Here is a 22992-nt window from a genome sequence, read left to right as displayed (position 1 = left end):
TGCCAGTTTAGACTTAATTTTTGGTAATTGAAAATTATCATATTAGACATTAGTGTAGGAAAAAAATTGTCTTAGAATCCAAAAGAGAAAATGCCTATTGGTTGTTGGACAGCAAAAATTATCCAGGTGTTTAATTAGCAACCTCAATTGCAATCAGGTCAAAAAGGGAATTTCTTGGAAAACAAAACCCTAATCACCTGACTATGTTCCAAACCCTCTCAACCTCAACAACTATGCTGACCAATTTTTATTCCCAAAGAAGATGCAACAGAATAAAAGGATGAGGATGTCGTACTTGCAATGGAATAGTTTCAAATGGGCAGAGGGAAAATAACAAGAAATCAGAAATTACTCATTTTGCCCCGGTTATAAAATAATATTTAATATCGTCTTCCATAATGAGAGTCTAATAAAGAAGCTAGCTATTGTAAATGCTTCAGTGTTAGTCTGAGAAATACAAATAAATCCATGAAAATAAAAGACAAAACTTCTATAAAATGTCAATGAAACAAAAATTGTTTTGATGAGTCTAAATCATTTGTTGACAAACAACTCGTCATCATCATCATCATCATCATTTAATGTCCGCTTTCCATGCTAGCATGGGTTGGATGGTTCAACTGGGGTCTGGGAAGCCAGAAGGCTGCACCAGGCCAGTCATATCTGGCGGTGTTTCTACAGCTGGATGCCCTTCCTAACGCCAACCACTCCGTGAGTGTAGTGGGTGCTTTTTATGTGCCACCGACACAGGTGCCAGACGAGGCTGGTGAATGGCCACGCTCGGATGGTGCTTTTTACGTGCCACCAGCATGGAGGCCAGGCGAGGCTGGCACGGCCACGATCGGATGGTATTTGTTACGTGCCACTAGCACGGAGGCCAGTCGATGCGGTGCTGGCTACAGCCACGTTCGGATGGTTCTCTTATGTGCCACCAGCACTGGTACTACAACTACAAATTCCATTGATGTTAATCGATTTTGATTTTGATTTGATTTTTTGATTCTTTGATTTTCACTTGCCTCAACAGGTCTTCACAAGTAGAGTTATGTGTCCCAAGAAGGAAGGTATGCACAGGTGGACTGACTACATCCCAGGTAGGGGCCACGCAATTTCTGATAAAATGAACGACCCAACAGAAACGGAACAAACAACCAAAAGAAGTTCTGCTGAATTCCATTTTGCCAAACATGTTTCTTTTGCAAACATTGATCATCTTCTGGCATTTATGGGACGGTAAAGTTAATGCCAAAAATTATCAATGGAAAGAACCAAACTTTTCAATGGAAACATTCTAAATGGAATTAGTTTTGCATGGAAAAAGAATGGTAACAGATGCACAGCACAAACATTTTCTATCGTAATTGAGGAAAGAACAGATATTTTTCACTGAGCTGAATTTTGGCAGTATTTGCAAGAATGACATGGATCCACTGTTAGATGTTGTTGGAAATGGAACGGCTCTAGGGCCGCTTCACAAGGCTGTCAAATCGAGGTTGCAAGAAAGAAAGATTCATTTTAGAAAATATTGTAAGATTTTCAAGTGATAATTATTCTACTATAATGGATGCTCAAAAGTGAGTTCCAGAAATCCTTGAAATATGATGCATCTGTTTTTATTATGGGACGTGGCCAACATTCTTTCACTCTTTGTGGTGGTCATATAGTTAGAGATTTCACATCTTTCTTTTCCTGTAGTAGCAACAGTCAATGGGACCTGACATTTATTGGGGAAAATGATTGTGACAACTTGCCCTCTAAAATGTCTAACTTTAGACAAAGGGGTTTTGCTGATAAATGGTTATTGTAGTGATGTATATATATATAGCTATACTGTAATATAAATATATATAAATATATATAAATACAGACACATATATATGCACACACACACATATATAAAACTGTGTATCTATAGTTATAGTTATAATAAATAGTTATTGTAGTGACATGAGAAGAACTTGATGTGTTGTTTGTTTGTTTCACAAGGTGACAAAGTTGATAGAACCAGAATTGATGACATAAAAAAAACAACAACCATAGAACAAAATACATAATGCTTTCCTTCAGTTTTACAGAAAGTAAATTTAATGAATGTCAAATTCTAATCTGAGCATTTCAACTTTCATCGTTTGCCATTGACTGACATCATTAAAATATAAAAATATCTCTTGATTCTTTTTTTTAAAGATGAATTAGCAAAGAACATTAAACCACCCGAAATTGATCCAAGACACTGAAACATTGATGATGTTTACCTTGCTGGAAAGGTAACAAAACATTTAATTAATTAATTGACCTTTGAATAATGAAATCAGTGATCATTTGAAACTGCAAATGGAATTTTTGTGTTCAAATAATAAAGAGGTTTCCTTTCCATCGCTAAACTAGAGAGAGACAGCTCATAATTTAGGCATAGCTCCTATGTCTAGCATCCTACCAGTTGTTCATTTCCTGTCCATTATGCGAGAAAGCAACAGATGAAAGGATCTTAATGATCAATGGAAGAGTTTAACTGAAGACAATGTGACAATTTCTATAAAAAATATTTTTGAATATTGATGGCCAAAATAATGCCAAAGAAGACTTTGGAACACAGCCCTGTCCTCTGCCATGTCACATATTGTCAGACTGTACAACCCATGCCAGCATGGAATACAGATATTGAAAGATGATGATGATGATGATGATGACTGATACAAATTAGAAGACATGAAAGATCGATTTTGTATTTGAAAATATAACTTGTTATTCTATTCTTCTGATTGACAATGTTTCCAACTTTGTCAGTTTTTGTGAAATGAATATTCTCTCAACTGAGGAATGAAAACAACAACAATAAAGAATCAAATATAAAGGGCTTATTGATTTCTTGCATGTGTGTAAACCCGAAAATATTGATTTCCCAAACTGGAAGTTTTGGGTGGAGGCGGGGTAATCAGTTTAAATCTACTTCAGCATGTGTAGGGTATCTTAGTGACACCCAGGTAGAATATGATAATAAAGAGGACTCCTACGCTACTCGTTCCCTCTTTCAAATTAGAACACAGAAACCTTAGAGGCACAACTGAGTTCCACAAAGCATAAAATGTGAAAGAATTAAAACAATTTTCTGGTATGTCTCATGGAATTCTAAGTTTGCATATGTATAGGAATGACAGATCTTTAATGGTGTATAACTAAGGGAATCCCATCAGACAAGCTGTGGTATTATCCACATGAGTTTATTTGGAATCAGTCAAGTAAAATTACGCAACAAATGACTGATAACTCATTTCAGAAATATTGAAACGCAACAACTGTGCTGGCAATGTTGATAAGATGTCATACTGTGGATGGTAGAATCAAGGGTTCACACACTGCTACTGGCACTGCAATGATATTTAGTTTCCTCTAACTCAACCCCCTCAACTATAAATAGGTACCATGGTGAGGTACATTCAGATTACTACTGCACGGGGTAGGAACACTAGAATATGTTTTGTTAGAAAAGGTTTTCATTTTAGTTGCTTTGTAGTTCTGAGCTCAAACTCTTTTCTTACCAAATTTTTGCTGAATACAATGTCTTTGTTTCAATTGATTTTGAAAACAATAAAAAATTTATTATGAATTTGTTAATTTATTATAAAGCTGGTGTTTGGAACATAAATTAGCATAAATTACCATGAAGTTTTGATGAAAAGTTTTAATTACGATCACTTTAAAACAGAAAGCATGTATCATACAACCAGGGGTGGTTTCAGGTGGGTTGGTATAAAGAATGTTCGGCCCTTTTTCAAGTTCTCAGACAACAGAAAACCAATACAACTGAACTTTAAATGCTTCAAAATTAAAAAAAAAAGATGTTTTATCCCCCTACAACATTCTTCAATCAGTCCCCCACTTTAAGACCATCATCTGACCTTTGGAGGTCATTCGTGGAGTTGAGTCTATTGCCAGCATTCAGTGCTGACCCCTGGACAGTGAATAACTTTCTCCCATAAGTCACTGAAGCTTTGAAAAGGGTCATGGGCATTACTCTTTCTCCCACCTGAATTAATCTTTAAAAAGCAAAGAGGCAGAACCACCCCACCACCACCACCACCACCACCCACCACCACCACCACCACCCCACCACCACCACCACCACCACCACAACAACAACAACAACGTAACAATGTATCGGTTACTCACCGGTCTTCTGGCTGTAGCGCTGATGTGATTGCCTGTGTTGTTGATGTGATTCGTCTGGTCCGAGAGCGGCTCCACAGGACTGTATCGGTCACTGTACACCTTGGCTCTCCAACCCAATGTGTTTAAGCTGCTGCTATTGTAGTTTTCCAATGTTGAAGTAGGATCGTTCTTTGTTGATTTGTTGGAGACTCGTTCCATGGCAACATCCACACTGGGTGCCCGGCTCCTTGAACCTGTTTGATTATGTGACTCTGGGTTTACAGTGCGTGATTGGCTGGCAGCTCTTAGGCGGGAAGAACTATAGGCATCTGAAGAACGAAAGTCCGAGTACCGACTTTGTGTGCTTGGCAAATCGACAACGCTTGAGGCTCTTGCGCTACGTAAAGTGCTACCACTATATAAACTGCTAGGGGAGCTCTTATAACTCCTAGATAAAGGGGACGAATAGTTTGATGTAGAATACTTAGAGCTACTGAGAGGTGTGTGAGTATATTCTGTTGGTTTTTGAGTTTTTGTGTACGAAGGCAAACTGACATTTTCACTGTAACGTGAACGGTTGGTGCGTAAGTCCGATAAGAGTTTGCCTTTTCTGTCGAGTGGACCCGGTCCATCAGGGAGCCGACGTGAGTAAAGTCTGTCGATGGTTGAAGCAGGACTGCAGGAATAGCCATGGTATTTTAAATATCCAGAATCAGGGCGATAACTTTTCAGATAGCTTGATGTAGAGCTGGATGGCCCTGAAAGAGATAGCTCGAGAGAAGCCCGCCTTGAAGCAACAAGTGAATTTTGCATGCCTGGTTCTAATCAGTTCAACAGCCAAAATGTATCAAACTTTTCCAAGTGGTGCCTTCATCTCACTAGCTGAAAAACAAAGAGACAATATAAATTATATATCCAACTAGAGATTATAGATTAGAAAAATCCCCAGCAAACAAAAATTTCATTTAACTGGGTGATCAATGAGATTTTACTGGGTACAAAACCAATAATGATATTTAACAAAGAATAAAATCAAATTAGATACATTGTAAGCAAGTGTCACTGTCATACAAGTAATATTGCCTGTCTCAAATCTTGTGAAAAATATGTTTGACCATTAGGAAACAATACCTTATTTGGAAACAAGTGTCAGTTGGCAACAGGAAGAGTATCAAGCTGGAGGAAAATTTGCCTCAACAAATTCCATCTGATCCATGCAAACATGGAAAAATGGAAGTTAAAATATTGGTGGTGAAGCATGATCTTCCAACGTTGGGCCTCACAGAGGCAATGACAAAAGACAGACCTCTGGAGATATGCTGTGACTGAGAAGACCTGGCAAGGAAAGTGAGTTCACAGCTGTGAGCCACACCAGTGTCGCATAATCAACCCACTCAAAGGTACCTTGGATTGTAGGGTGACACGCCAAGCTTGAGGAGACTTATTGAGTCAAGTACATCAAAATCAAATGGAAATTGTAGCTGTGATTCCTATGCTGGTGGCACATATGGCTGATGTCAGCACCACCTTGGCTGGCTTCCGTGCTGGTGGCACACGAAAAGCATCAAGCGATCGTGGTTGTTGCCAGCCTCTTCTGGCCCCTGTGCCAGTGGCACGTAAAAAGCACCCACTACACCCTAGGAGTGGTTGGTGTTAGGAAGGGCATCCAGCTGTAGAAACACTGCCAGATCAGACTGGAGCCTTGTACAGCCTCCTGGCTTCCCAGACCCCAGTCAAACTGTCCAACCCATGTCAGCATGGAAAATGGACGTTAACGATGATGATGATGATGATGATGATATATATATAATGATGATAATATATATATATATATATATATATATATATATATATATATATATATATATATATATATATATGTATGTGTTATGTATATAGTGAGAGAAACTTGCTGAAGCTGCCATGCTGTGGGATTGAACCCATAACCACATGAGTATGAAGCAAACTTTTTAAGCATGCAGCCATGTCTACGCCGAAGTCTATATATGTGTGTGTATGTGTGTGTGTAATCAATGGTTTTGAATAAAATATCAAAAGAAACAGAGAATTATTAAATTTAACCAATGTTTTTGAGTAAATAATTATAATTTGGGGAACTCGTTGCGATTCCAGTCGAAATGGTTGATCAAAATAAATACAATTAGCAAGAAGCCATGAAGAATTCCTTCCGTTTTTTGTTTATCAAAGTTAAGCTCATATTTCTCTGTTACTGATGGCGTATATAAAAATATATGAAACACACACACATGCACGCACACACACACCTGTATGTATGTGTGTATGTATGTATATATATGTATGTATGTTTGCATATGTATGTATGTATATGTACCTGTATGTATGTGTGTATACGCACACACACACATATATATATTTATAGTCAAGCTGTCTGTCAATTAATTTCACAGCAAGGCCACATGGGTTCCAGACATGCTGGAAATGGATGATTTGGTTTAACATATTGAATGGCTGCAGCTTTGAAACTCTTAACCACAAATAATTATGCAATGAGCAACAATGAAAATAAAAGACTTTTTTCATGTTTCCGGCAACATGGGAAGCAGATCTGGGCAGGCTTTACGATACCCCTGAGTATTATTCTAATCTCTGAACAATAGACATTCATGAGAATTCTACCTATATTATAAATCTACAACCTTCTACATCTCCCAAGTGATTGGTTCATCCTTATTTCACTGAGTAAAGTGAAAGCTAAGCTTTACTGATGAGGTCTGAATAAGATTAAAAACTCACTAGGATTTGAATGCCAGGAGTTACAAAATATCTTTTTCCTCTTCTTCTCTCAACACATACACACACACACACACACACACACACATTCACACACACACTCACACACTCACACACAGAGATCATTGTTTTATAAGTCAGTGTACAAAAGTGGAAGAACTCAGTTTTTCAGGTAAAATACTCAATATATAGAATAGAGTGAACATATGTCTGTGTGTATGTGAATGTGTTTGTGTATGTATGCATGTACATATATATGTATGTCTGCATAGATGTCTGTCTGTCTGTCTGTCTGTATGTATGTAAACAAAAACATTTTAAAATGGTAGCTGTAACAAAAGTGGGCATTTTGAATCTATTTGCATCCAGGTGTTCGACTCCATTAGGTTCCTGCTTTTGCTCTGTCTCTCCAAAGCTTTCTCACCTGGCAAACCTTCAGCTGCCCTCCACCTTCCTCTCGCCAATCCACTGTACCTTGCTTCCTCTACAACAAGGGATGCTGTTGGATGGAGTTGTCCATATTCTGTCAACACTTAACCATCCTTCTCTCTGTCTCTCTCTTCCATCATGATGTGTGTGTGTGTGTGTGTGTGTATGCAGGCATGTCTATACATGTACATGTGTGTGTGTGTGTGTGTGTGCATGTGCATGTCTTGCATCCATTTGTGCATCTGTGTGTTGAAGGAAACGATTAAAAGGGTTGGTGTCAGGAAGGGCATCCAGCCATAAAACAAGGAAAAGAAAATGCTAAAATGAAGAGGATCATAATAATTATGGTGATGATTGTGATGATGATGATGATGATGATAAGGATGTGTGTGTGTGTGTGCGTGTGTGTGTGCATGTGTTGTGTTGACTCGAGTAAAACACCATCTCAATTATAATGTAACCCTATTTTTGTAGCTAAAAATCAATAAAATATTTTATCCTCTTATATAATGCAACCCCCGAGAACAGCCATAATTATTTTTATATAATCTAAAAAAACAACAACAAAAAACAAAACAAAAAACAAAACCATGTAAAATCACTGCAAATTTTAAAAAATAAACATAAAATTTTAAAAATAAACACCAATAAAACCTTTCAACCTTAAAATGGTTGTTGCTGCTGCTTTTGTGTGTAATTTAAATAATTTAGCAGTAAATTGAATCAGTAGTTTTAAACAATCTCTAAGCACCAACCAGCCAAGAGTTAACAGAATGAACAACTGCTGTGGAGAGTATTTGATACGGATTCAATGTTTTATGCCACAGGGAATGAAGTGTAGACATTAATTGTTAAATGTCCTGAGGGACTGCCACCTTTGGCAACTTCATTTCTACGTGTTATCTTTTGCACTTATTTTCCCTCATTTTAACACCTGGCTCTAATGGCTGACATCTAATCTGGAGACTGAGTTTGTTTTCTTTTTTAACACAGAGTGGCTGTGAGGTTAAGAAGCTTCTGCTTCAGTGATGTGGTCTCAGGTTCAGTCCTACTACACAACACTTTGGGCAAGTTTCTTCTGCTATAGGCCTAGGATGACCAAAGCTTTGTAAAACGGATACTGAAAGAAGCCAGTCATGTATATTTGTGTGTCTGTGTGTCCTTGTCTTGGCATCATGTGATGGTTGTAAATGAGCATCATCATCATACAAGATGTTGTCCATTTCCAATTTTCCATGAAAACATGTCTGGCCTTGGGGAAATATAACTTTACTTGGAAACAGGTGAAGAGTGGTGACAGGAAGGGCATTTGGCCATAGAACATCTGCCTGAACAAACTTCATTTGACCCATGCAAACAGAAAAGTGGACATTAAATGATGATTAACTTTCTTGTATTATCTATGAATAAATGTGAAGGTTAGTGGTCAAGGGGTTTGAGTGTTGGAATCACAATCATAAGATTGTGGGTCAATTACTGGTGGCACAATGTGTCTTTGAGCAAGGTGCTTCATTCCCCACTGCTCCAGTCTACTCAGCTGAGTACTGACTGACAGAGTTCTCCCTTCCTTTGGGAGCCACACCCTTGATGCTCTACTGGCTCAAGAAGTCATAAGGTCAAAAGGGTGTCTGGAGCTTTTCACTGCAATATCAACAGGCTCTCAAAACAATTGGTGAAAGTATGGTATATACTCATGAGTGTTGGCTTTGGGTCAATATATACATATACACACACACACACACACACACACACACACACACACATATATATGTACACACACACACATATATATATACACATACATACATACAAACCCTGCATGCACTTCAGGAGATCCCTGCTGGCATCCTGGGATCCCCATGCCAACATGGTCAATTAATAGCAATCGAGGGGAAACAATCCCTTGCTGTTGGCAGTAATGAAGTCTTTTTCTCCTCCATTTTCTAGAGAGGCCACAGGCCTAAGGTCTGAAGAAATGCTGTAAAGCTGACCACTTTATGGACATGAAACTCATGGTAACCCCATAGATTGGCCGCATCTATCTGTCTGTCTATCTAGCTATAAGCATATAAGCATATATACATATATGTGGTTGGCGTTAGGAAGGGCATCCAGCTGTAGAAACTCTGCCAGATCAGACTGGAGCCTGGTGCAGGCCCTGGCTTCCCAGATCCCCGATCGAACCGTCCAACCCATGCTAGCGCAGAAAACGGACGTTAAACGATGATGATGATGATGATATATACATATGTAAACACACACACACTTCTAGTATGTATAAATTACAGTATGTGTGTGTATAATGACTAACGCATACATTTCCACAATTCTCAACCGACTCTCTCCAAACTTTACACACACATTAGTTATGTCCCGAGGATGGTCATGCACTATAACATTTTGGCCAGAACTCCCACGTAAATGGACATAGCCTTTTATATGTAGGGTCTTTCATACTTTTTAAATCTTTTCATAAAACTGAAAGGATTTTATCTATTTATTTACTTCAACTGTCCACCTGTGCAGTGACCCAGTCAGGAAACAGGATTTGGAAGCTGTCATTTTGTTTTCATGTAAATAAATGCTTATGTTAATTTAAGAGATTCATCCAAAAAATCATATTTAGCTGTTATTTTTAGAACAACACGTGTCTCTGGTAATTTCCTTTCATGTTAATAAATCTATCTCTTTCTATTATTTGTTTCAGTCATTTGACTGTGGCCATGCTGGAGCACTGCCTTTAGTCGAGCAAATCGACCCCGGGACTTATTCTTTGCAAGCCTAGTACTTATTCTATGTTTATGTTAATTTAAAAGATTTTCGTTCTATGTACATAATATTTTTGTATGTAGGGTCTTCCATACTTTTTAAATTTATATCATTGTATATTGGCATTAAAGAATATTTTTTACTGTGATTAAATTGACCAGGAACACCGTACATGATGAATATCCAACACCAAATTTTCTTAATCTCCATATTTAAGTTGCATTAAACTTTGGCAAGCTTACCTTTACCTATTCTAAGTTACTCGAAAGGTGATCTTCCCTTCCCTCTCCTCTGTTTGTTGATACCTTTATTTACCTACCAATGTGTTGTTTCACTTTAAGGATGCTTATTTACCCATCCACTATGATATTTCAACTGCTGTCCAATGTTTTAGCATTTGAGGTTCCAGCCTTTTTTAAACAGTCACATATGATTCGTCTCAAAGAATCAACCGTTAAATAAGAGTTTTGCTACCACAAGGGAAAACTCTACGTATCTTTCAGAAAGCTCCATACCAATTTCACTTTATGTGGCATTCACTGTTACTTTATATGCAGGCAATGTGCGAAGACAGAATAAAGGGGCTTTTGTTAGCTTATAACAGAATCGATAATCACTTGGTAGACTAAAACCCATTTTCCTTTTCCAGAAAATACAAACATGCCACCTAAAAAGAGAGCAGAAATTCTTCTGTAGCGACAAAGCAGCAGTGCTGGCAAGGCCAAGGAAACTGAGGACCAAGGGTCCTATAGACTGTTGGGAAAAGACCTGCCACTGCTGGAGCTGCAACTACGACAGAGCAGCGTGAAATGCTGCTGACGCAAGGACCGCAGAAACCCCATAAAGGAGTGCTATACATCAGGCATGCAACGCTGCATCTACTTCTGCCATAAGGGATGAAGAAGCTCCAGAAGAGAGTGCTATCCGTCGGGCATGCAACTCTGCATCCACTTCTGCTGTGAGGTTGGCAGATGACGATAACCATCGGATGATGAGACTTGAGATTAATGTTCACCGGAAGGCTCTTGCCCATGGCTATTGGAAGCCATCAAGTAGCCGATGGGCATCAAAGGTGCTCAACTGTGATCTTGCTGAGGATTATACTACTCATTGAGAGACAGGGGATATGTCTGTAATATGTCCATTTTGCAAGGCCCTCAAGTGGGCTGGAGAACCCAGTGGCCTATGCATCTCAAACAGAAAGGTTTGTTTGCCTGACCTGCAAAACACTCCTCAGCCTTTCCTCTCTTTACTCCTTCGTCAACACCCTGATTTGCCGCAGTTTATACAGAAAATTCACGCTTATAACCCTGCCTTCCAGATGACAAGGTTCGGTCACAAACCCATTCATGAAGACTCCTATATGCCAACGTTCAAAATTCAGGGCCAAACCTATCATCGGATAGGCTCTATTATTCCTGACAACAACACTGAACACAGATTCCTTCAAATTTACTTTATGGGAGATACCACTGAGCAAACGGCTCGCCAAGCTCAGGTGGCACCTGGAACAAAATGAAAACAATACAACCAAAGCAACTTAAACCGTCCAAAGCACTGGTGCGTTTGCTAGTGTGTGTGTGTATATATATATATATATATATATATATATATATATATATATAAGGTGTACAGCACTATATATTCATTGTTGCTGGTCTTACCAATCAGTTTCACACTGAATATTAAATTGGATTAGATAACAGGCACGATTATGTAACACTGCAAGCTAGTCAGAACTGGCAGATGTTATTGGAGGCGAAAACCACATTCGGTTAACGAGTCTTGTGAAACAAGATGAACCAAACTGAACAAGGGCTTTATCAAGAGTTATGTCCCTTGACCCTAAAGGTCTCTGGATTCGCAGACGACCTCTGTCTCTCACTATATATATACACACGCACACACACACATACACATATGTAGATAGACACATACATTTTATGGACTGTGTTGGTGCTTCGATGAATGAAGGTTCAGTAAAACACTGTTGCTTGACCAGAATCCTTTGCTCACCTGCGTGCAGGGTCAGAGCTGACCACCTCTGTCCTTATCCTTACTAAACTTGGAATTGGTGTCTTGGATTGCTGGACAACCTGCATGACGAATGCTTTTATAGTGGTTTGCATGGTTTGTGCAGGGCCAGTCCCTTTCTCCTGTCCTTCCAATTTGTTTTGGTCTGGTGCAACGTGTTACGGGCCCAGTCATTATCAAGCTGCAGGAAATGTATGGGGTTACCTTTCCTTAGATGAGCAACTAAAGAGCTGAAGGGCTCCCTTCTATCCTGGGTCTGTTGGGGTGGCTATGAATGGTCACATCTTCTAGAACCAATTCCATCACGTGCTGATTAACTCTGCCAGGTCAGAGAAGGCCTGGGGACATAGGGATGGGTGGGGTTGCACACCCAATGAAACCTTGGAACTCTTGAACCAGGACTCCACCATTAGATGCAGTCTAAAGTCATAACCAGGAAACACACACGCACGCACGCACACACATAAGCCGCCTGAGGCTTAGGAACTGACGTAACATTTGCTCCTGGCATATCTTGGCTTCACTTCACTGATTCAATTAGTTTGCTTTTTCTTAATCATTACTTTCAAGAATTGTACTGTGGCCATACTGGGGCACAGAGTTCCTTGTAGGGTTTTCTTTAATCCCACCATTGATTGTGTTGTAGACAGGTATTTGTTTCTATCGACCCAAGAAAGGTGAAAGGTGCAGTTGAAGCTGGAGAAGGGGAATAAACTCCCCAATGTGACTCATTAAATTGCCTGATGTGACTCATTAAATTGCCTGATGTGATTGTGTCACTAATTACTCCACACTGAGTAGGTTTGCTCTCGTTAATTAGAAAACTAATCTGACTTGAATCAGTCAATAAATGCTCTTTGCATTCAGTGAAAACATAAACTGCAGGAATTATCGTTTGGCAGGAGAAAGCAAGATTTGTTACGGTTTAAAGGAGACAGAAGCAGAGGTAACAAGGGATGGTCACCATTGGAAAAAAGCTAAGTATTGAAACTACTTCAAGTAGAAGTTCTTATACGAGGAGGAGGAGGACGAGAAGGAGGGGGAGTGAAGGAGGCTAAAAGGTTTCGGGTAGGACCCTTCAACTTGTCTGTCAAAAGGGTACCCTATCTCGAAATGTTACACTCCACATCCTCCTCTTCCCCTTAACTTATTCCAATTTCTGAACCCTTTTGCTTCTTACAGTTGTAGAGTTCATGAAAGTCTGATATCTTTAGATGATGGAGAAATAAGAATTTGTGGCAGTGATGCCTTTCCCAAAGGCCTTGGTGGCCCAGGAGAAAAACAAAAGGTTGAAATGACCTTCAGCTGAGAAAGAGGAGTCAGTTGTGTGGACTTGACTGAGCAGAATTGTCAGGAGAATCAGTCAAGACGTTATCCCTACGTGACTGATCGACCTGCTAAAACTTGCAGCCAAATCTCAAATCACTAAATCACGCAATACAAATAATGAAGCTTGGCCGTGTGGTTGAGAGGCTAGCTTCCCAAGCATGTGGTCTTGGGTTCAGTCCCACTGCATGGTACCTTGGGTAGATGTCTTCTACTATAGCCCAGGGTCAACCAAAGTCGTGTGAGTGGACTTGGTAGATGGAAACTGAAAGAAGCCCATCATGTATACATACATACGTATGTATCTATGTGTGTGTTGTATTTGTTCCCCCTGCCACTTGCCAACCGGTGTTGGTGTGTTTACATCCCTATAACTTAACAGTATGACGAAAAGGGACGAATACTAAATTTAAGAAGTACTTGGGTCCTGGGGTTAATTTGTTTTAATTTGTTTTACTAAACTCCTCAAGATGGTGCCCCAGCATGAGGCTGTAATCTAATGATTGAATCAAGTCAAAAATAAAAGACAATAAAAACGTGCCCTCTCCCCCCTATTTACTTGCCTCCAAGTGACAGCACCGGTCGTCCTTTCTCACCTGCTCACTCTCAGATGAAGGCGAAGAGCCCGAAATGTTAGATTCTTCACTCTTGACAGGAATTGAACTTAAGGAATTCGTTCAAGGAAACCCTCCTCTTGATTAATGTAGTCTGGTGTAGACAATGCCTGGAAAGAGAAAAGATGGGATGGTCAAGATTGGATTGCCTTTCATGGTAGGAACTTTCAATCAGAGCAAAATTGGAAAGGAAAAGGGCGAACTACTACTACTACTACTACTACTACTACTACTACAATATTAACAATGACCTATATTTACGGTGTTATATATTTACCATTTCAGGCATTACCCCCACCACCACTACCATCACCATCACCAGACATGACCACCAAAGCTAGTAGCAGCAGCAGCATCAGCAGCAACAGCACCAGTACCACCATGTCCACCACCACTCTCTCATGCTCATTCATTCAATTCGATTCATCTTAATTAAACAAACAACAAATAAAGCTGAAATTAATTAGTTAATTATAATCGCTATCTGATTTCATTTTCGATCTCCCTACCCCCCCCCCTCACCACTGCCCCCCAGAGATAGAAAAGAAAGAAAAATACACTTCAAACACATACACACCCATATACCCACGTGTGTGTGTATATATATATATATATATATATATACACACACACACACATCTCTATACATATGTATATAGATGTGTGTGTGTTTGAATAGTGGGAAGGAAGCAGATTTTCGTGGATGAACATTTGCTTTTGAATGGATGGAGAATTCTCGAGAGAGTCTGGGTTATAACTGAAACGGAGAAAGAGGAGCCTTTTGCTTTTACACTTACAGCCCCCACCCCCGCCCCCTTACCAGCCTCCCTCCATATTCCTTTCCTTCCTTCCTTCCTTCCTTCCTTCCTTTGTGGTTTTCTTTTTTCCATGTTACAACATCACTGCAACACAAGTTAACAGAGCAAGACATGAGAAGGAGGAGGACCGACTGATTAAGCCACATCGCCTGCATCTCTCTCTCTCTCTCTCTCTTCTATACAGACGTTACTCTCTGTCTCTCCGTCCCCCCTCTCTCTCTCTCTTGGTGTTTTAAAATTACAAAACCTACATTATGGACATTCACAGTGAACACAACATGAATGTATTTAATTGATGAAGCAGCAGTAGCAGTAGACCAGTAAATATAGTAATAACTCATCCTCCACCCCCCACCAACCACCACCACCACCACCACCACCACCACCACCACCCTGGTATAAGCAACAACAACAAAAACCCTGCCCATGGGAGAGAGACAGACAGAGAAATGTGGAGAGCAGCAAACGGCAAAAGCTGTCTTGTCCATCTTGATAGCAAACAGACAGACAGACAGACAGACCAGTCAACGAGGGAAGCTGAGCCGTCAAGGGAGGCCTCACATTGTCATTCAACCTATCAGAAATGGCAGCTGATTCCACTCAAATCTCAACCAACTGTCTTAAGAGGAAAAGAGAGCTACTCAAGATAATGTAGGCCTAGATACACTATGCCTGGATCCATAATGAAATGAGTGTGGATGGAACATCTTTGATCATTGGATTCTGTACTGGTATGGAAAGTGGGTGGTAAAAGATGGTGATGAGGATGATGATGATGATGACAATGATTTTACACATACACACAAACAAGATGTTCAATACACACCTACATGAAAGGTATGTTTTATAAATTGGAGCATTTCCTCAAACCAAAAGTTTTCATGCAGTTGGCATAAGTCAAAAATATAGAGATTGTTGCGTGTGAAATATTCCTCTTACAGAGGCTTTGATGACTATGCTTGGCTTACCAGTAACCAGACGAATTCTTTAGGTGTGTGGAAATAATCTTGTTTATACACACACACACACTCGTTTATATCGTGTAATCATAGAATTGAGAATGTCAAAAACATAATGAAAATGTTTAGAGCAGAAATGTAAGCAAATCCAAAGTGCAATGAAAGGCTACAAGAAAATAGAAATCCTGGTGTAACATGTTGGAGGAGATAAATAAGGATCTATGTTGCAGGGTGTTGTTGCTAGAGTCAACATTTGGAAGCAAGATCAAATCAACTGTTTTCTCCAGGAAATCAAGGTGATATTTTTCTTTTTATGCCAGGGTTACAGAGAAGAAGGCCAAAATATGATGGAGCATTCAGCATCTACGATGTCAGATAACGGCTGCAACAGTCAGCAACTTCCAACCATTTTTGTCATTGGATCTTGGCATCTCAGTATTAAAACCACAAAGAAGTTTATGTGCAACAGCTTCTCTTTGCACAGATATTTCCAGATTGTGGGTTTCTATATGGTCATATGTGGATTCAGCTATATGGTCATATGTGGATTGACAAAGAAGAAAACTCCACAAGAAAATTACTTCTGATCTATAAAAACAGTGAAGTATAAATAATGGCTTCATATGTTTGGCACAAGGCCAGCAGTTTTGTGATGGGGGGGGGATCAGCTGATTACATCGATTCCTCTGGACTCAACTGGTTCTTGTTTTATCAACCCAGAAAGGATAAAACGTGAAGTTGACCTCAGTGGAATTTGAACTCAAAACGTAAAGATGGATGAAGTGCAGCCAAGTGTTCTGCCTGGCATCTTAACGATTCAGCCAACTCTGTCGCTTCTCAGTGAATGACAGATATCAACACTGGGAAGTGAGAGATGAAAACAGTGTGAATCCTCTTATGATGTCTTTGTAAAATTCTTTACAGAAAGAGTTCTAATAACTGAAGTTAACATAAAAAAAAAAATAAGTGAATATCAACTTAACAGAAATCAGTGAATTCTATAGCCTTTCAAAATAAACTGTTTAGCATAAAATTTATGTAAAATAGTTTGGTCAATAATATATGATGCAAATGAAAATCAATTTTGGCTGATTGTATAAGAATTTTTTTCAATTTTGAGCAAAAAAATTAATAGAATCTAGCATAAAATTGAACATTTGATTTGATCTGAATAAAGTGATTCTAGAAACTTCAGTTTTCCTGATGAGTTAAAATCACATTTGTCAGTTTTTTTTTTCTTTATGTTTACAAACTGCAAACACTGAACAGAGTCAAATGTACTCCAGTTATTCCTTACCAATTTAATGAATTAAATTTATCAAAGATCACTCCTGGTGTAATTATATCTTATTTTTAATTGTATAATAGATTTCTTCGATAAATATCCATCGTAGATTGAATTTGTTAAAAACTGTGTTTGAATCAAAAAGTCAACTGATGCTGTTTATTGCTGTTATTATTGATCAATTTTACTTTGTGGTTGACCCAATTAAATGTCTCTTAACTCTCACACTATAAACCTGTTGTCAATGACTAATACAAAGTTATGTAAGAGTGATAACCAGAGCAAATGAATCTGGCGAGACATTGGGAACCGAGGAATATTGAAGGGAAATATTGAGAGGAGATAAATCAAGGGTTGATATACAGATACACAACAACGTACGCATTTGGGTGCTCAGATGCAGAATAACTACAGCTGGGCAACCAAGGATGAGCTCATGCTGCCATTTAAAGAAGGATCCTTATGGCATGGATCCCGTAGCCTTATCATGGCACTGCAACCTCTAACCAGGGAAGAACATGAAAGCAAGGATTCTACATTCCGATTGTCTAAATTGCTCCTTAAAAATCTGCTGGTTACAAGTAGTGTTAATCTTTGTGTCTGTAGGTTCTGTACAACAAGCTGAGTAAAGCCAGTTATCATATCATCACCTCCTATAGTTTGGCTGATACTCCGAGTTTCAAAAGAATCTGGGGATTAGAAATTGTGACATGACAGGACCAAAGACAAAATTGTAAAATTAGGCCAAAAAAAAAAAATAAAACCCTCCTAAAACACTGTAATTAAATGTGCAAAGGATGAGTCTAATATTGTTGGAGGGAAAATTATACATAAAGAACAAAACTGACTTGGACTGGGTGGAACAAAGGGTACAGAAAATGGAGAGCAAGGCAGAAAGACATTTTATTCTTGTTTTATAATATAATCCTCACACGTATATGTATATATACCATCATCACCACCACCATATATATAATTATGTATTGTGTATATGTATATATCAATATGCATGTATGTATGTATGTATGTATGCATGTACGTATGCATGTATGCATGTATGTATGTATGTATGTATGTATGTATGTATGTATGTGTGTATGTACGTATGTATGTATGCATGTACGTATGCATGTATGCATGTATGTATGTATGTATGTCTATATGTATGTATGTATGTATGTATGTATGTATGTAACATGGCTACACTACCTTACAACTGACATTATACCAAACTCTTGTAATTTATCTCCAGCCTGCATGAATTTAGTTACTAAAGAATTTCAATCATTGAAGCTTTGGAATGAGGCAAAATTGACCACACACACACACACACACACACAGACACACACACACATTAACATTATACAAATATTGATTTCAAATTTTGATACAAGGCCGGAAAGTTCTGGGGAGGGGGTAAGCCAATTACAATGACCCCAGTACACAACTGGTATTTATTCTATTGACCCTGAAAGGATGAAAGGCAAAGTCAACCTTGGCAGAAGTTGAACACAATACTGCTAAGCCTTTCAGCTGCCAAAGGTTCTGCCAGCTCACCCCCCCCCGTACACTATACAAATATCAACATGTAGAAATTGCAGCCAAATCTCCTACAGTTTTCACTCTAACACCTTCAAAACGGAAGGACACATTGCATAATGTATTCATTGAAGGGATAGTCAAGACTAGAATGCCTTTGGTTATGGGTCCTTTTCATCTGGTCAAACCTATGTTTGGTGAGACAACAATGTCTCACCAATTAGGGATCAACTAAATGGTGGTACCATCCTTGAAATAATGGTACAATATCAACAATATGATAAACATTGTATGTTATAGTAATTAATATGTAATATAATCATGTTATAGAATGTGATAAATATGTAATATAAACACGTTTATATGAATGTTGTGCGACATGATAGATGTTATATAACATGATGGCAAATACATATCGGGTTGGAAAAGTGAAAGGCTGCCTTTCGGATGCAGCCCAACTTCTGTAGACATAACAGATGTAGGTTCAAGACTCACAGCCAGCCTTTGACTTTGTCTATCTAAAAGGGTTTCTCAATCCAATATTTCAATGCTATTATTTATAGCTTTATCATCTGCTTTCAGATACAGTTTCAAAAAAAAAAAAAATTAAATTTCACATTCCCTCAAAAGTTTATAAATTCTTATGATGTCAACAACCTAATAAATGTCATAAATGTTATATAAAACGGCAAAAGATAAATAGCCTCGATTGTTTGGCCTAGCATTCTTGTCTTCTTTTCTCCCATCAGGTCAATGAATGACCTTGGCCAAACACTGCATACTTATTGGGAAGTTTTTGTAAGAGGAAGAACTTAACAGGGGGTTACCCTGGTAGCTTACTTGGAGTATTTCTGTTTTTCACAAGATATTATTTTGTCAATTATACACACTTATTCAGAATCAAATATTCTCATGAGAAGGGCAGAGGGTTGACAGAATTGGTGAGGGCTTCAAAATAACATCCCTTCCTGTATTTAGAGAGACCTTGTGGCAATCTGATTTTGAGCATAAACATTCATTGTTACAGGTTTGATAAAATAAAGTCCCAATGAGGGGATCTTTTCTTTTTGAAGGGCAGATTTTCCTAGTTAACTAAAAAATTTGAAACTTCGTATACTGGTAGAATGTGTCAAAAGAAAACATTATTGTAAACAAAATTGAAAACAAAATTGTTATTTGTAACTTAAACGTAATTTAATTTTTACGAATTTTAACCAATGAAATTCCAGCATTGCTGCGTTATCGATATTGATAAAGAAATATAGCAGACGCACCACACACACACACACACACACATTTGCACAAGCACATAGTAATTAATATATAAGCGTACACACACATACAAACGGACATATACACACACACCACACACACACACACACACACACACATAGTGATTAATATATAAGCGTACACACACATACAAACGGACATATACATACATGCACACAAGCAAAAATACACGTTCGTGTTTTGCCACTTGCCGCAACAAATTTGCACAGAAGGTAAATAAACCAGAAGGGGGGGGGGGTCAATGTTTCATCGTTTCTGGGTCGATAAATTAAGTACCAATTACGTACTGGTGTCGAGGATTTTCTTCCCAATTTATATCACAGCTTCTGACAAGCTGGGGGCATCCTTTTATGAAAAAATATTTCACAAATTTTTACAATACTACTCACACTCCACGCGCAAACTCGAGACCTATTTAGGCATATTATCGTTTTGTTTTTGTTGTTTCTGGCCCTTCAAAACCATGGGAGAAGCCTTTTCGGTAAAAAAAAATAAAGAAAATATTCAAAAAATATCGTTAATATTTTTATTGGGCGACAAAATTAATCGATTTAAGAGATATAGCTGTTATTTCTAGGACATGTAGAAGACAGAAGAAGAGGTAAATAATTTGAGCTTGAATGCTGCGATTTCATTGGTTAAAATTCTTAAAATTAAACTACGTTTAAGTTACGAATTACAATTTTGTTTTCAATTTTGTTTACAATAATGTTTTCTTTTGACACATTCTACCAGTATACGAAGTTTTAAATTGTTTGGTTAACTAGGAAAATCTGGCCTTCAAAATGAAAAGATCCCAATGAGGAAATGTGATTGTGTCTTCACTGACTCTATTCTCCCACAAAATTTGAGGCGCTTTGCTGTGTTAGAAACTGGTATTTAGTGATGACACAAAGTTCAGGGTTGATGACTTTCAAACCTCGGTGAAGACACTTTTCACCTTCATCTTTTGTCATTCACCTTTCCCAGAATCAACAAAATTAGAAGCAGTCAGATTTTTCACCATGTTCCCTTCCCACTTCCAAAATCTTTTGTCATGGAAATATTACTAGAAAGTGATATTTTCTATGTGTTGTGGAGCAGAAAAAAGTTGCAGTAAGTGGAAACCAGAAAGCAGGGTTCAATTTCTGGTTAAAAATTTCTTTTCATCTTATGCAGTAGCATAAATAGAATCACATACTCTGTCACACAAACGTATCCATCAATGGGTGATTAATTAGTATTAACATATTGTTATTGTTTACCCCCAAGACAAGTCTCATTTGAGAAATCCTATGTTCAAAAGCATTCTAGCCATGACCATCCTGTCTGTATATATCTATGACTATATTAAAATAGTAGGGTTGCTAGGTTTGTTGTTGTTGTTTATTCTCAAATTAGCTTCGATCAAGATGGGCCCCGATCTGAAAGATATCTGTTATTCAGTTGCAATGTCTCTAGAACTCTGTGTTCCCTTGTATTTTTAAGAGGGCTGGGTGTGCTTTAGTGGAGATTTCGCTGGTTTTTAGCAGATCAAGTAACCATGTAGAGGCTTCCCCAATGGGTTCTTTGGATTGGGTGTGAAATACTGACATTAACCATGGAAGAAGGGTGAAGCGAAATAGCTGAGATTTGAAAGTGGATCATCAGGATATCAATCAATCAGTCCATCGGCCTATTCATCCATCCACCCATCTGTCCCCATTTCAAACTGTAAACATTAAGGGTTGCAATTAAATACCACAAGGTATTTTCTCTGATCCCCCACCTACCCACCTACCCACTGTCTGCCAATAAACACAGGTTGCAGGCCATTTACCTGGGAATACGAGACCTGGAAAGTGTTTTCTGTTTATATCCCCCCATGCCCCACACCTCCGCACACACAACAGGTCTGTTGCTGCTTTAAGTTTGTTTGAGAACTTCTGATGAGGATGCAGGCAGACAGGCAGACAGAGGGAGAGAGGAACAGGGGGAGGGCAGTGGAGAGGGAAGTGACTGACAGAATCGTGCGTGAAGCAGGCACCGGCACCGCCAGGCTGGCGTTACTCACCTTAAATGAAGATTCCAAGAACTCACAGTGTCGATGACTCTCTTCGACGACCAAGACGAAGGAGGCAGCGAAGAAGATACGAGAGAGAGAGAGAGAGATGTGTAAAGGAGATGTCATTCATACCAGGCATAGCGCTACATTTACGCATTTATAGATATATATATATATATTCATGTATACACATATATGCACACACACACACACACACACACACACACACCTACTAGGTGATTGCTCTACCATATGCATTAGTTCTATTTCAATGTTCTATTTATAACCAACATTAGTAACATTCCATTCTCCCACCTCAGTTGCCTTTTGTTCATTAAAGATTGGCTCTTAAATTAGTTTAGAAGTAAAACTTGTAGGTTACACACACACACACACACACACACACACACACACAACACACACACAACACACACACACACACACACACAACACACACACACACAACACACATCAAACATAATAAGTCAAGAGGTATTAGAGGTGAGTATATTTATTTAGCAACTTGTCATCCTTAAGGTTACACCTGTTTCACAGCCTTCAGCATGTAATAATAATTTCAGTGTACAACAAATTATGTCAGCGTGTCTGCACCAATATGCATTCTACAATACAATTGTATATCTACAAATTGGTGCAGACAAAGAAAGATGGCTCATCAGATCACCAGAACATTCTGCTTACACCGTACCAGAATTTATATCCGTCAATCAGTCTGTCTGTCTATCTATCTATCTATCTATCTATCTATCTATCTATCTATCTATCTATCAATCTATAGTTGTGATAATGAACAAAAGGAAAAGTCCTTAATACCATGGCAGAATATAACATATGAATTGGGCTGACCCACTTGGCTCCTCCTCTGGAGTTTATCCAATCTCAAGCTGATTCTTTGGACAGAATAAACTGGATAAAAATACAGGAAGATCTGATTTGTTTCAATCCAGTTTATTCTGCCTGA

At 38.5% G+C, this 22992-nt stretch overlaps 1 protein-coding gene across 2 annotated transcripts in view; it reads right to left on the bottom strand.

Moving 5' to 3' along the window:
* LOC115221431 (ubiquitin carboxyl-terminal hydrolase 2) overlaps positions 1-22992 on the bottom strand; it is a 75027-nt gene that overhangs the window by 28154 nt on the left and 23881 nt on the right. For both annotated transcript variants that reach the window (XM_029791612.2, XM_036511064.1), the window contains exons 2-3: positions 14043-14203; positions 4171-5031 (exon numbers count right to left, since the gene is read on the bottom strand). In XM_029791612.2, coding sequence (XP_029647472.1) covers positions 4171-4962 — 792 coding nt within the window. In that variant the 5' untranslated portion in view covers positions 4963-5031; positions 14043-14203. The remainder of the gene's footprint in view (positions 1-4170; positions 5032-14042; positions 14204-22992) is intronic.

This window comes from Octopus sinensis, linkage group LG18 (genome assembly GCF_006345805.1).
Source record: "Octopus sinensis linkage group LG18, ASM634580v1, whole genome shotgun sequence".
In the NCBI taxonomy this organism is placed as follows: domain Eukaryota; kingdom Metazoa; phylum Mollusca; class Cephalopoda; order Octopoda; family Octopodidae; genus Octopus; species Octopus sinensis.
This window is presented reverse-complemented; position numbering and strand designations above follow the sequence as displayed.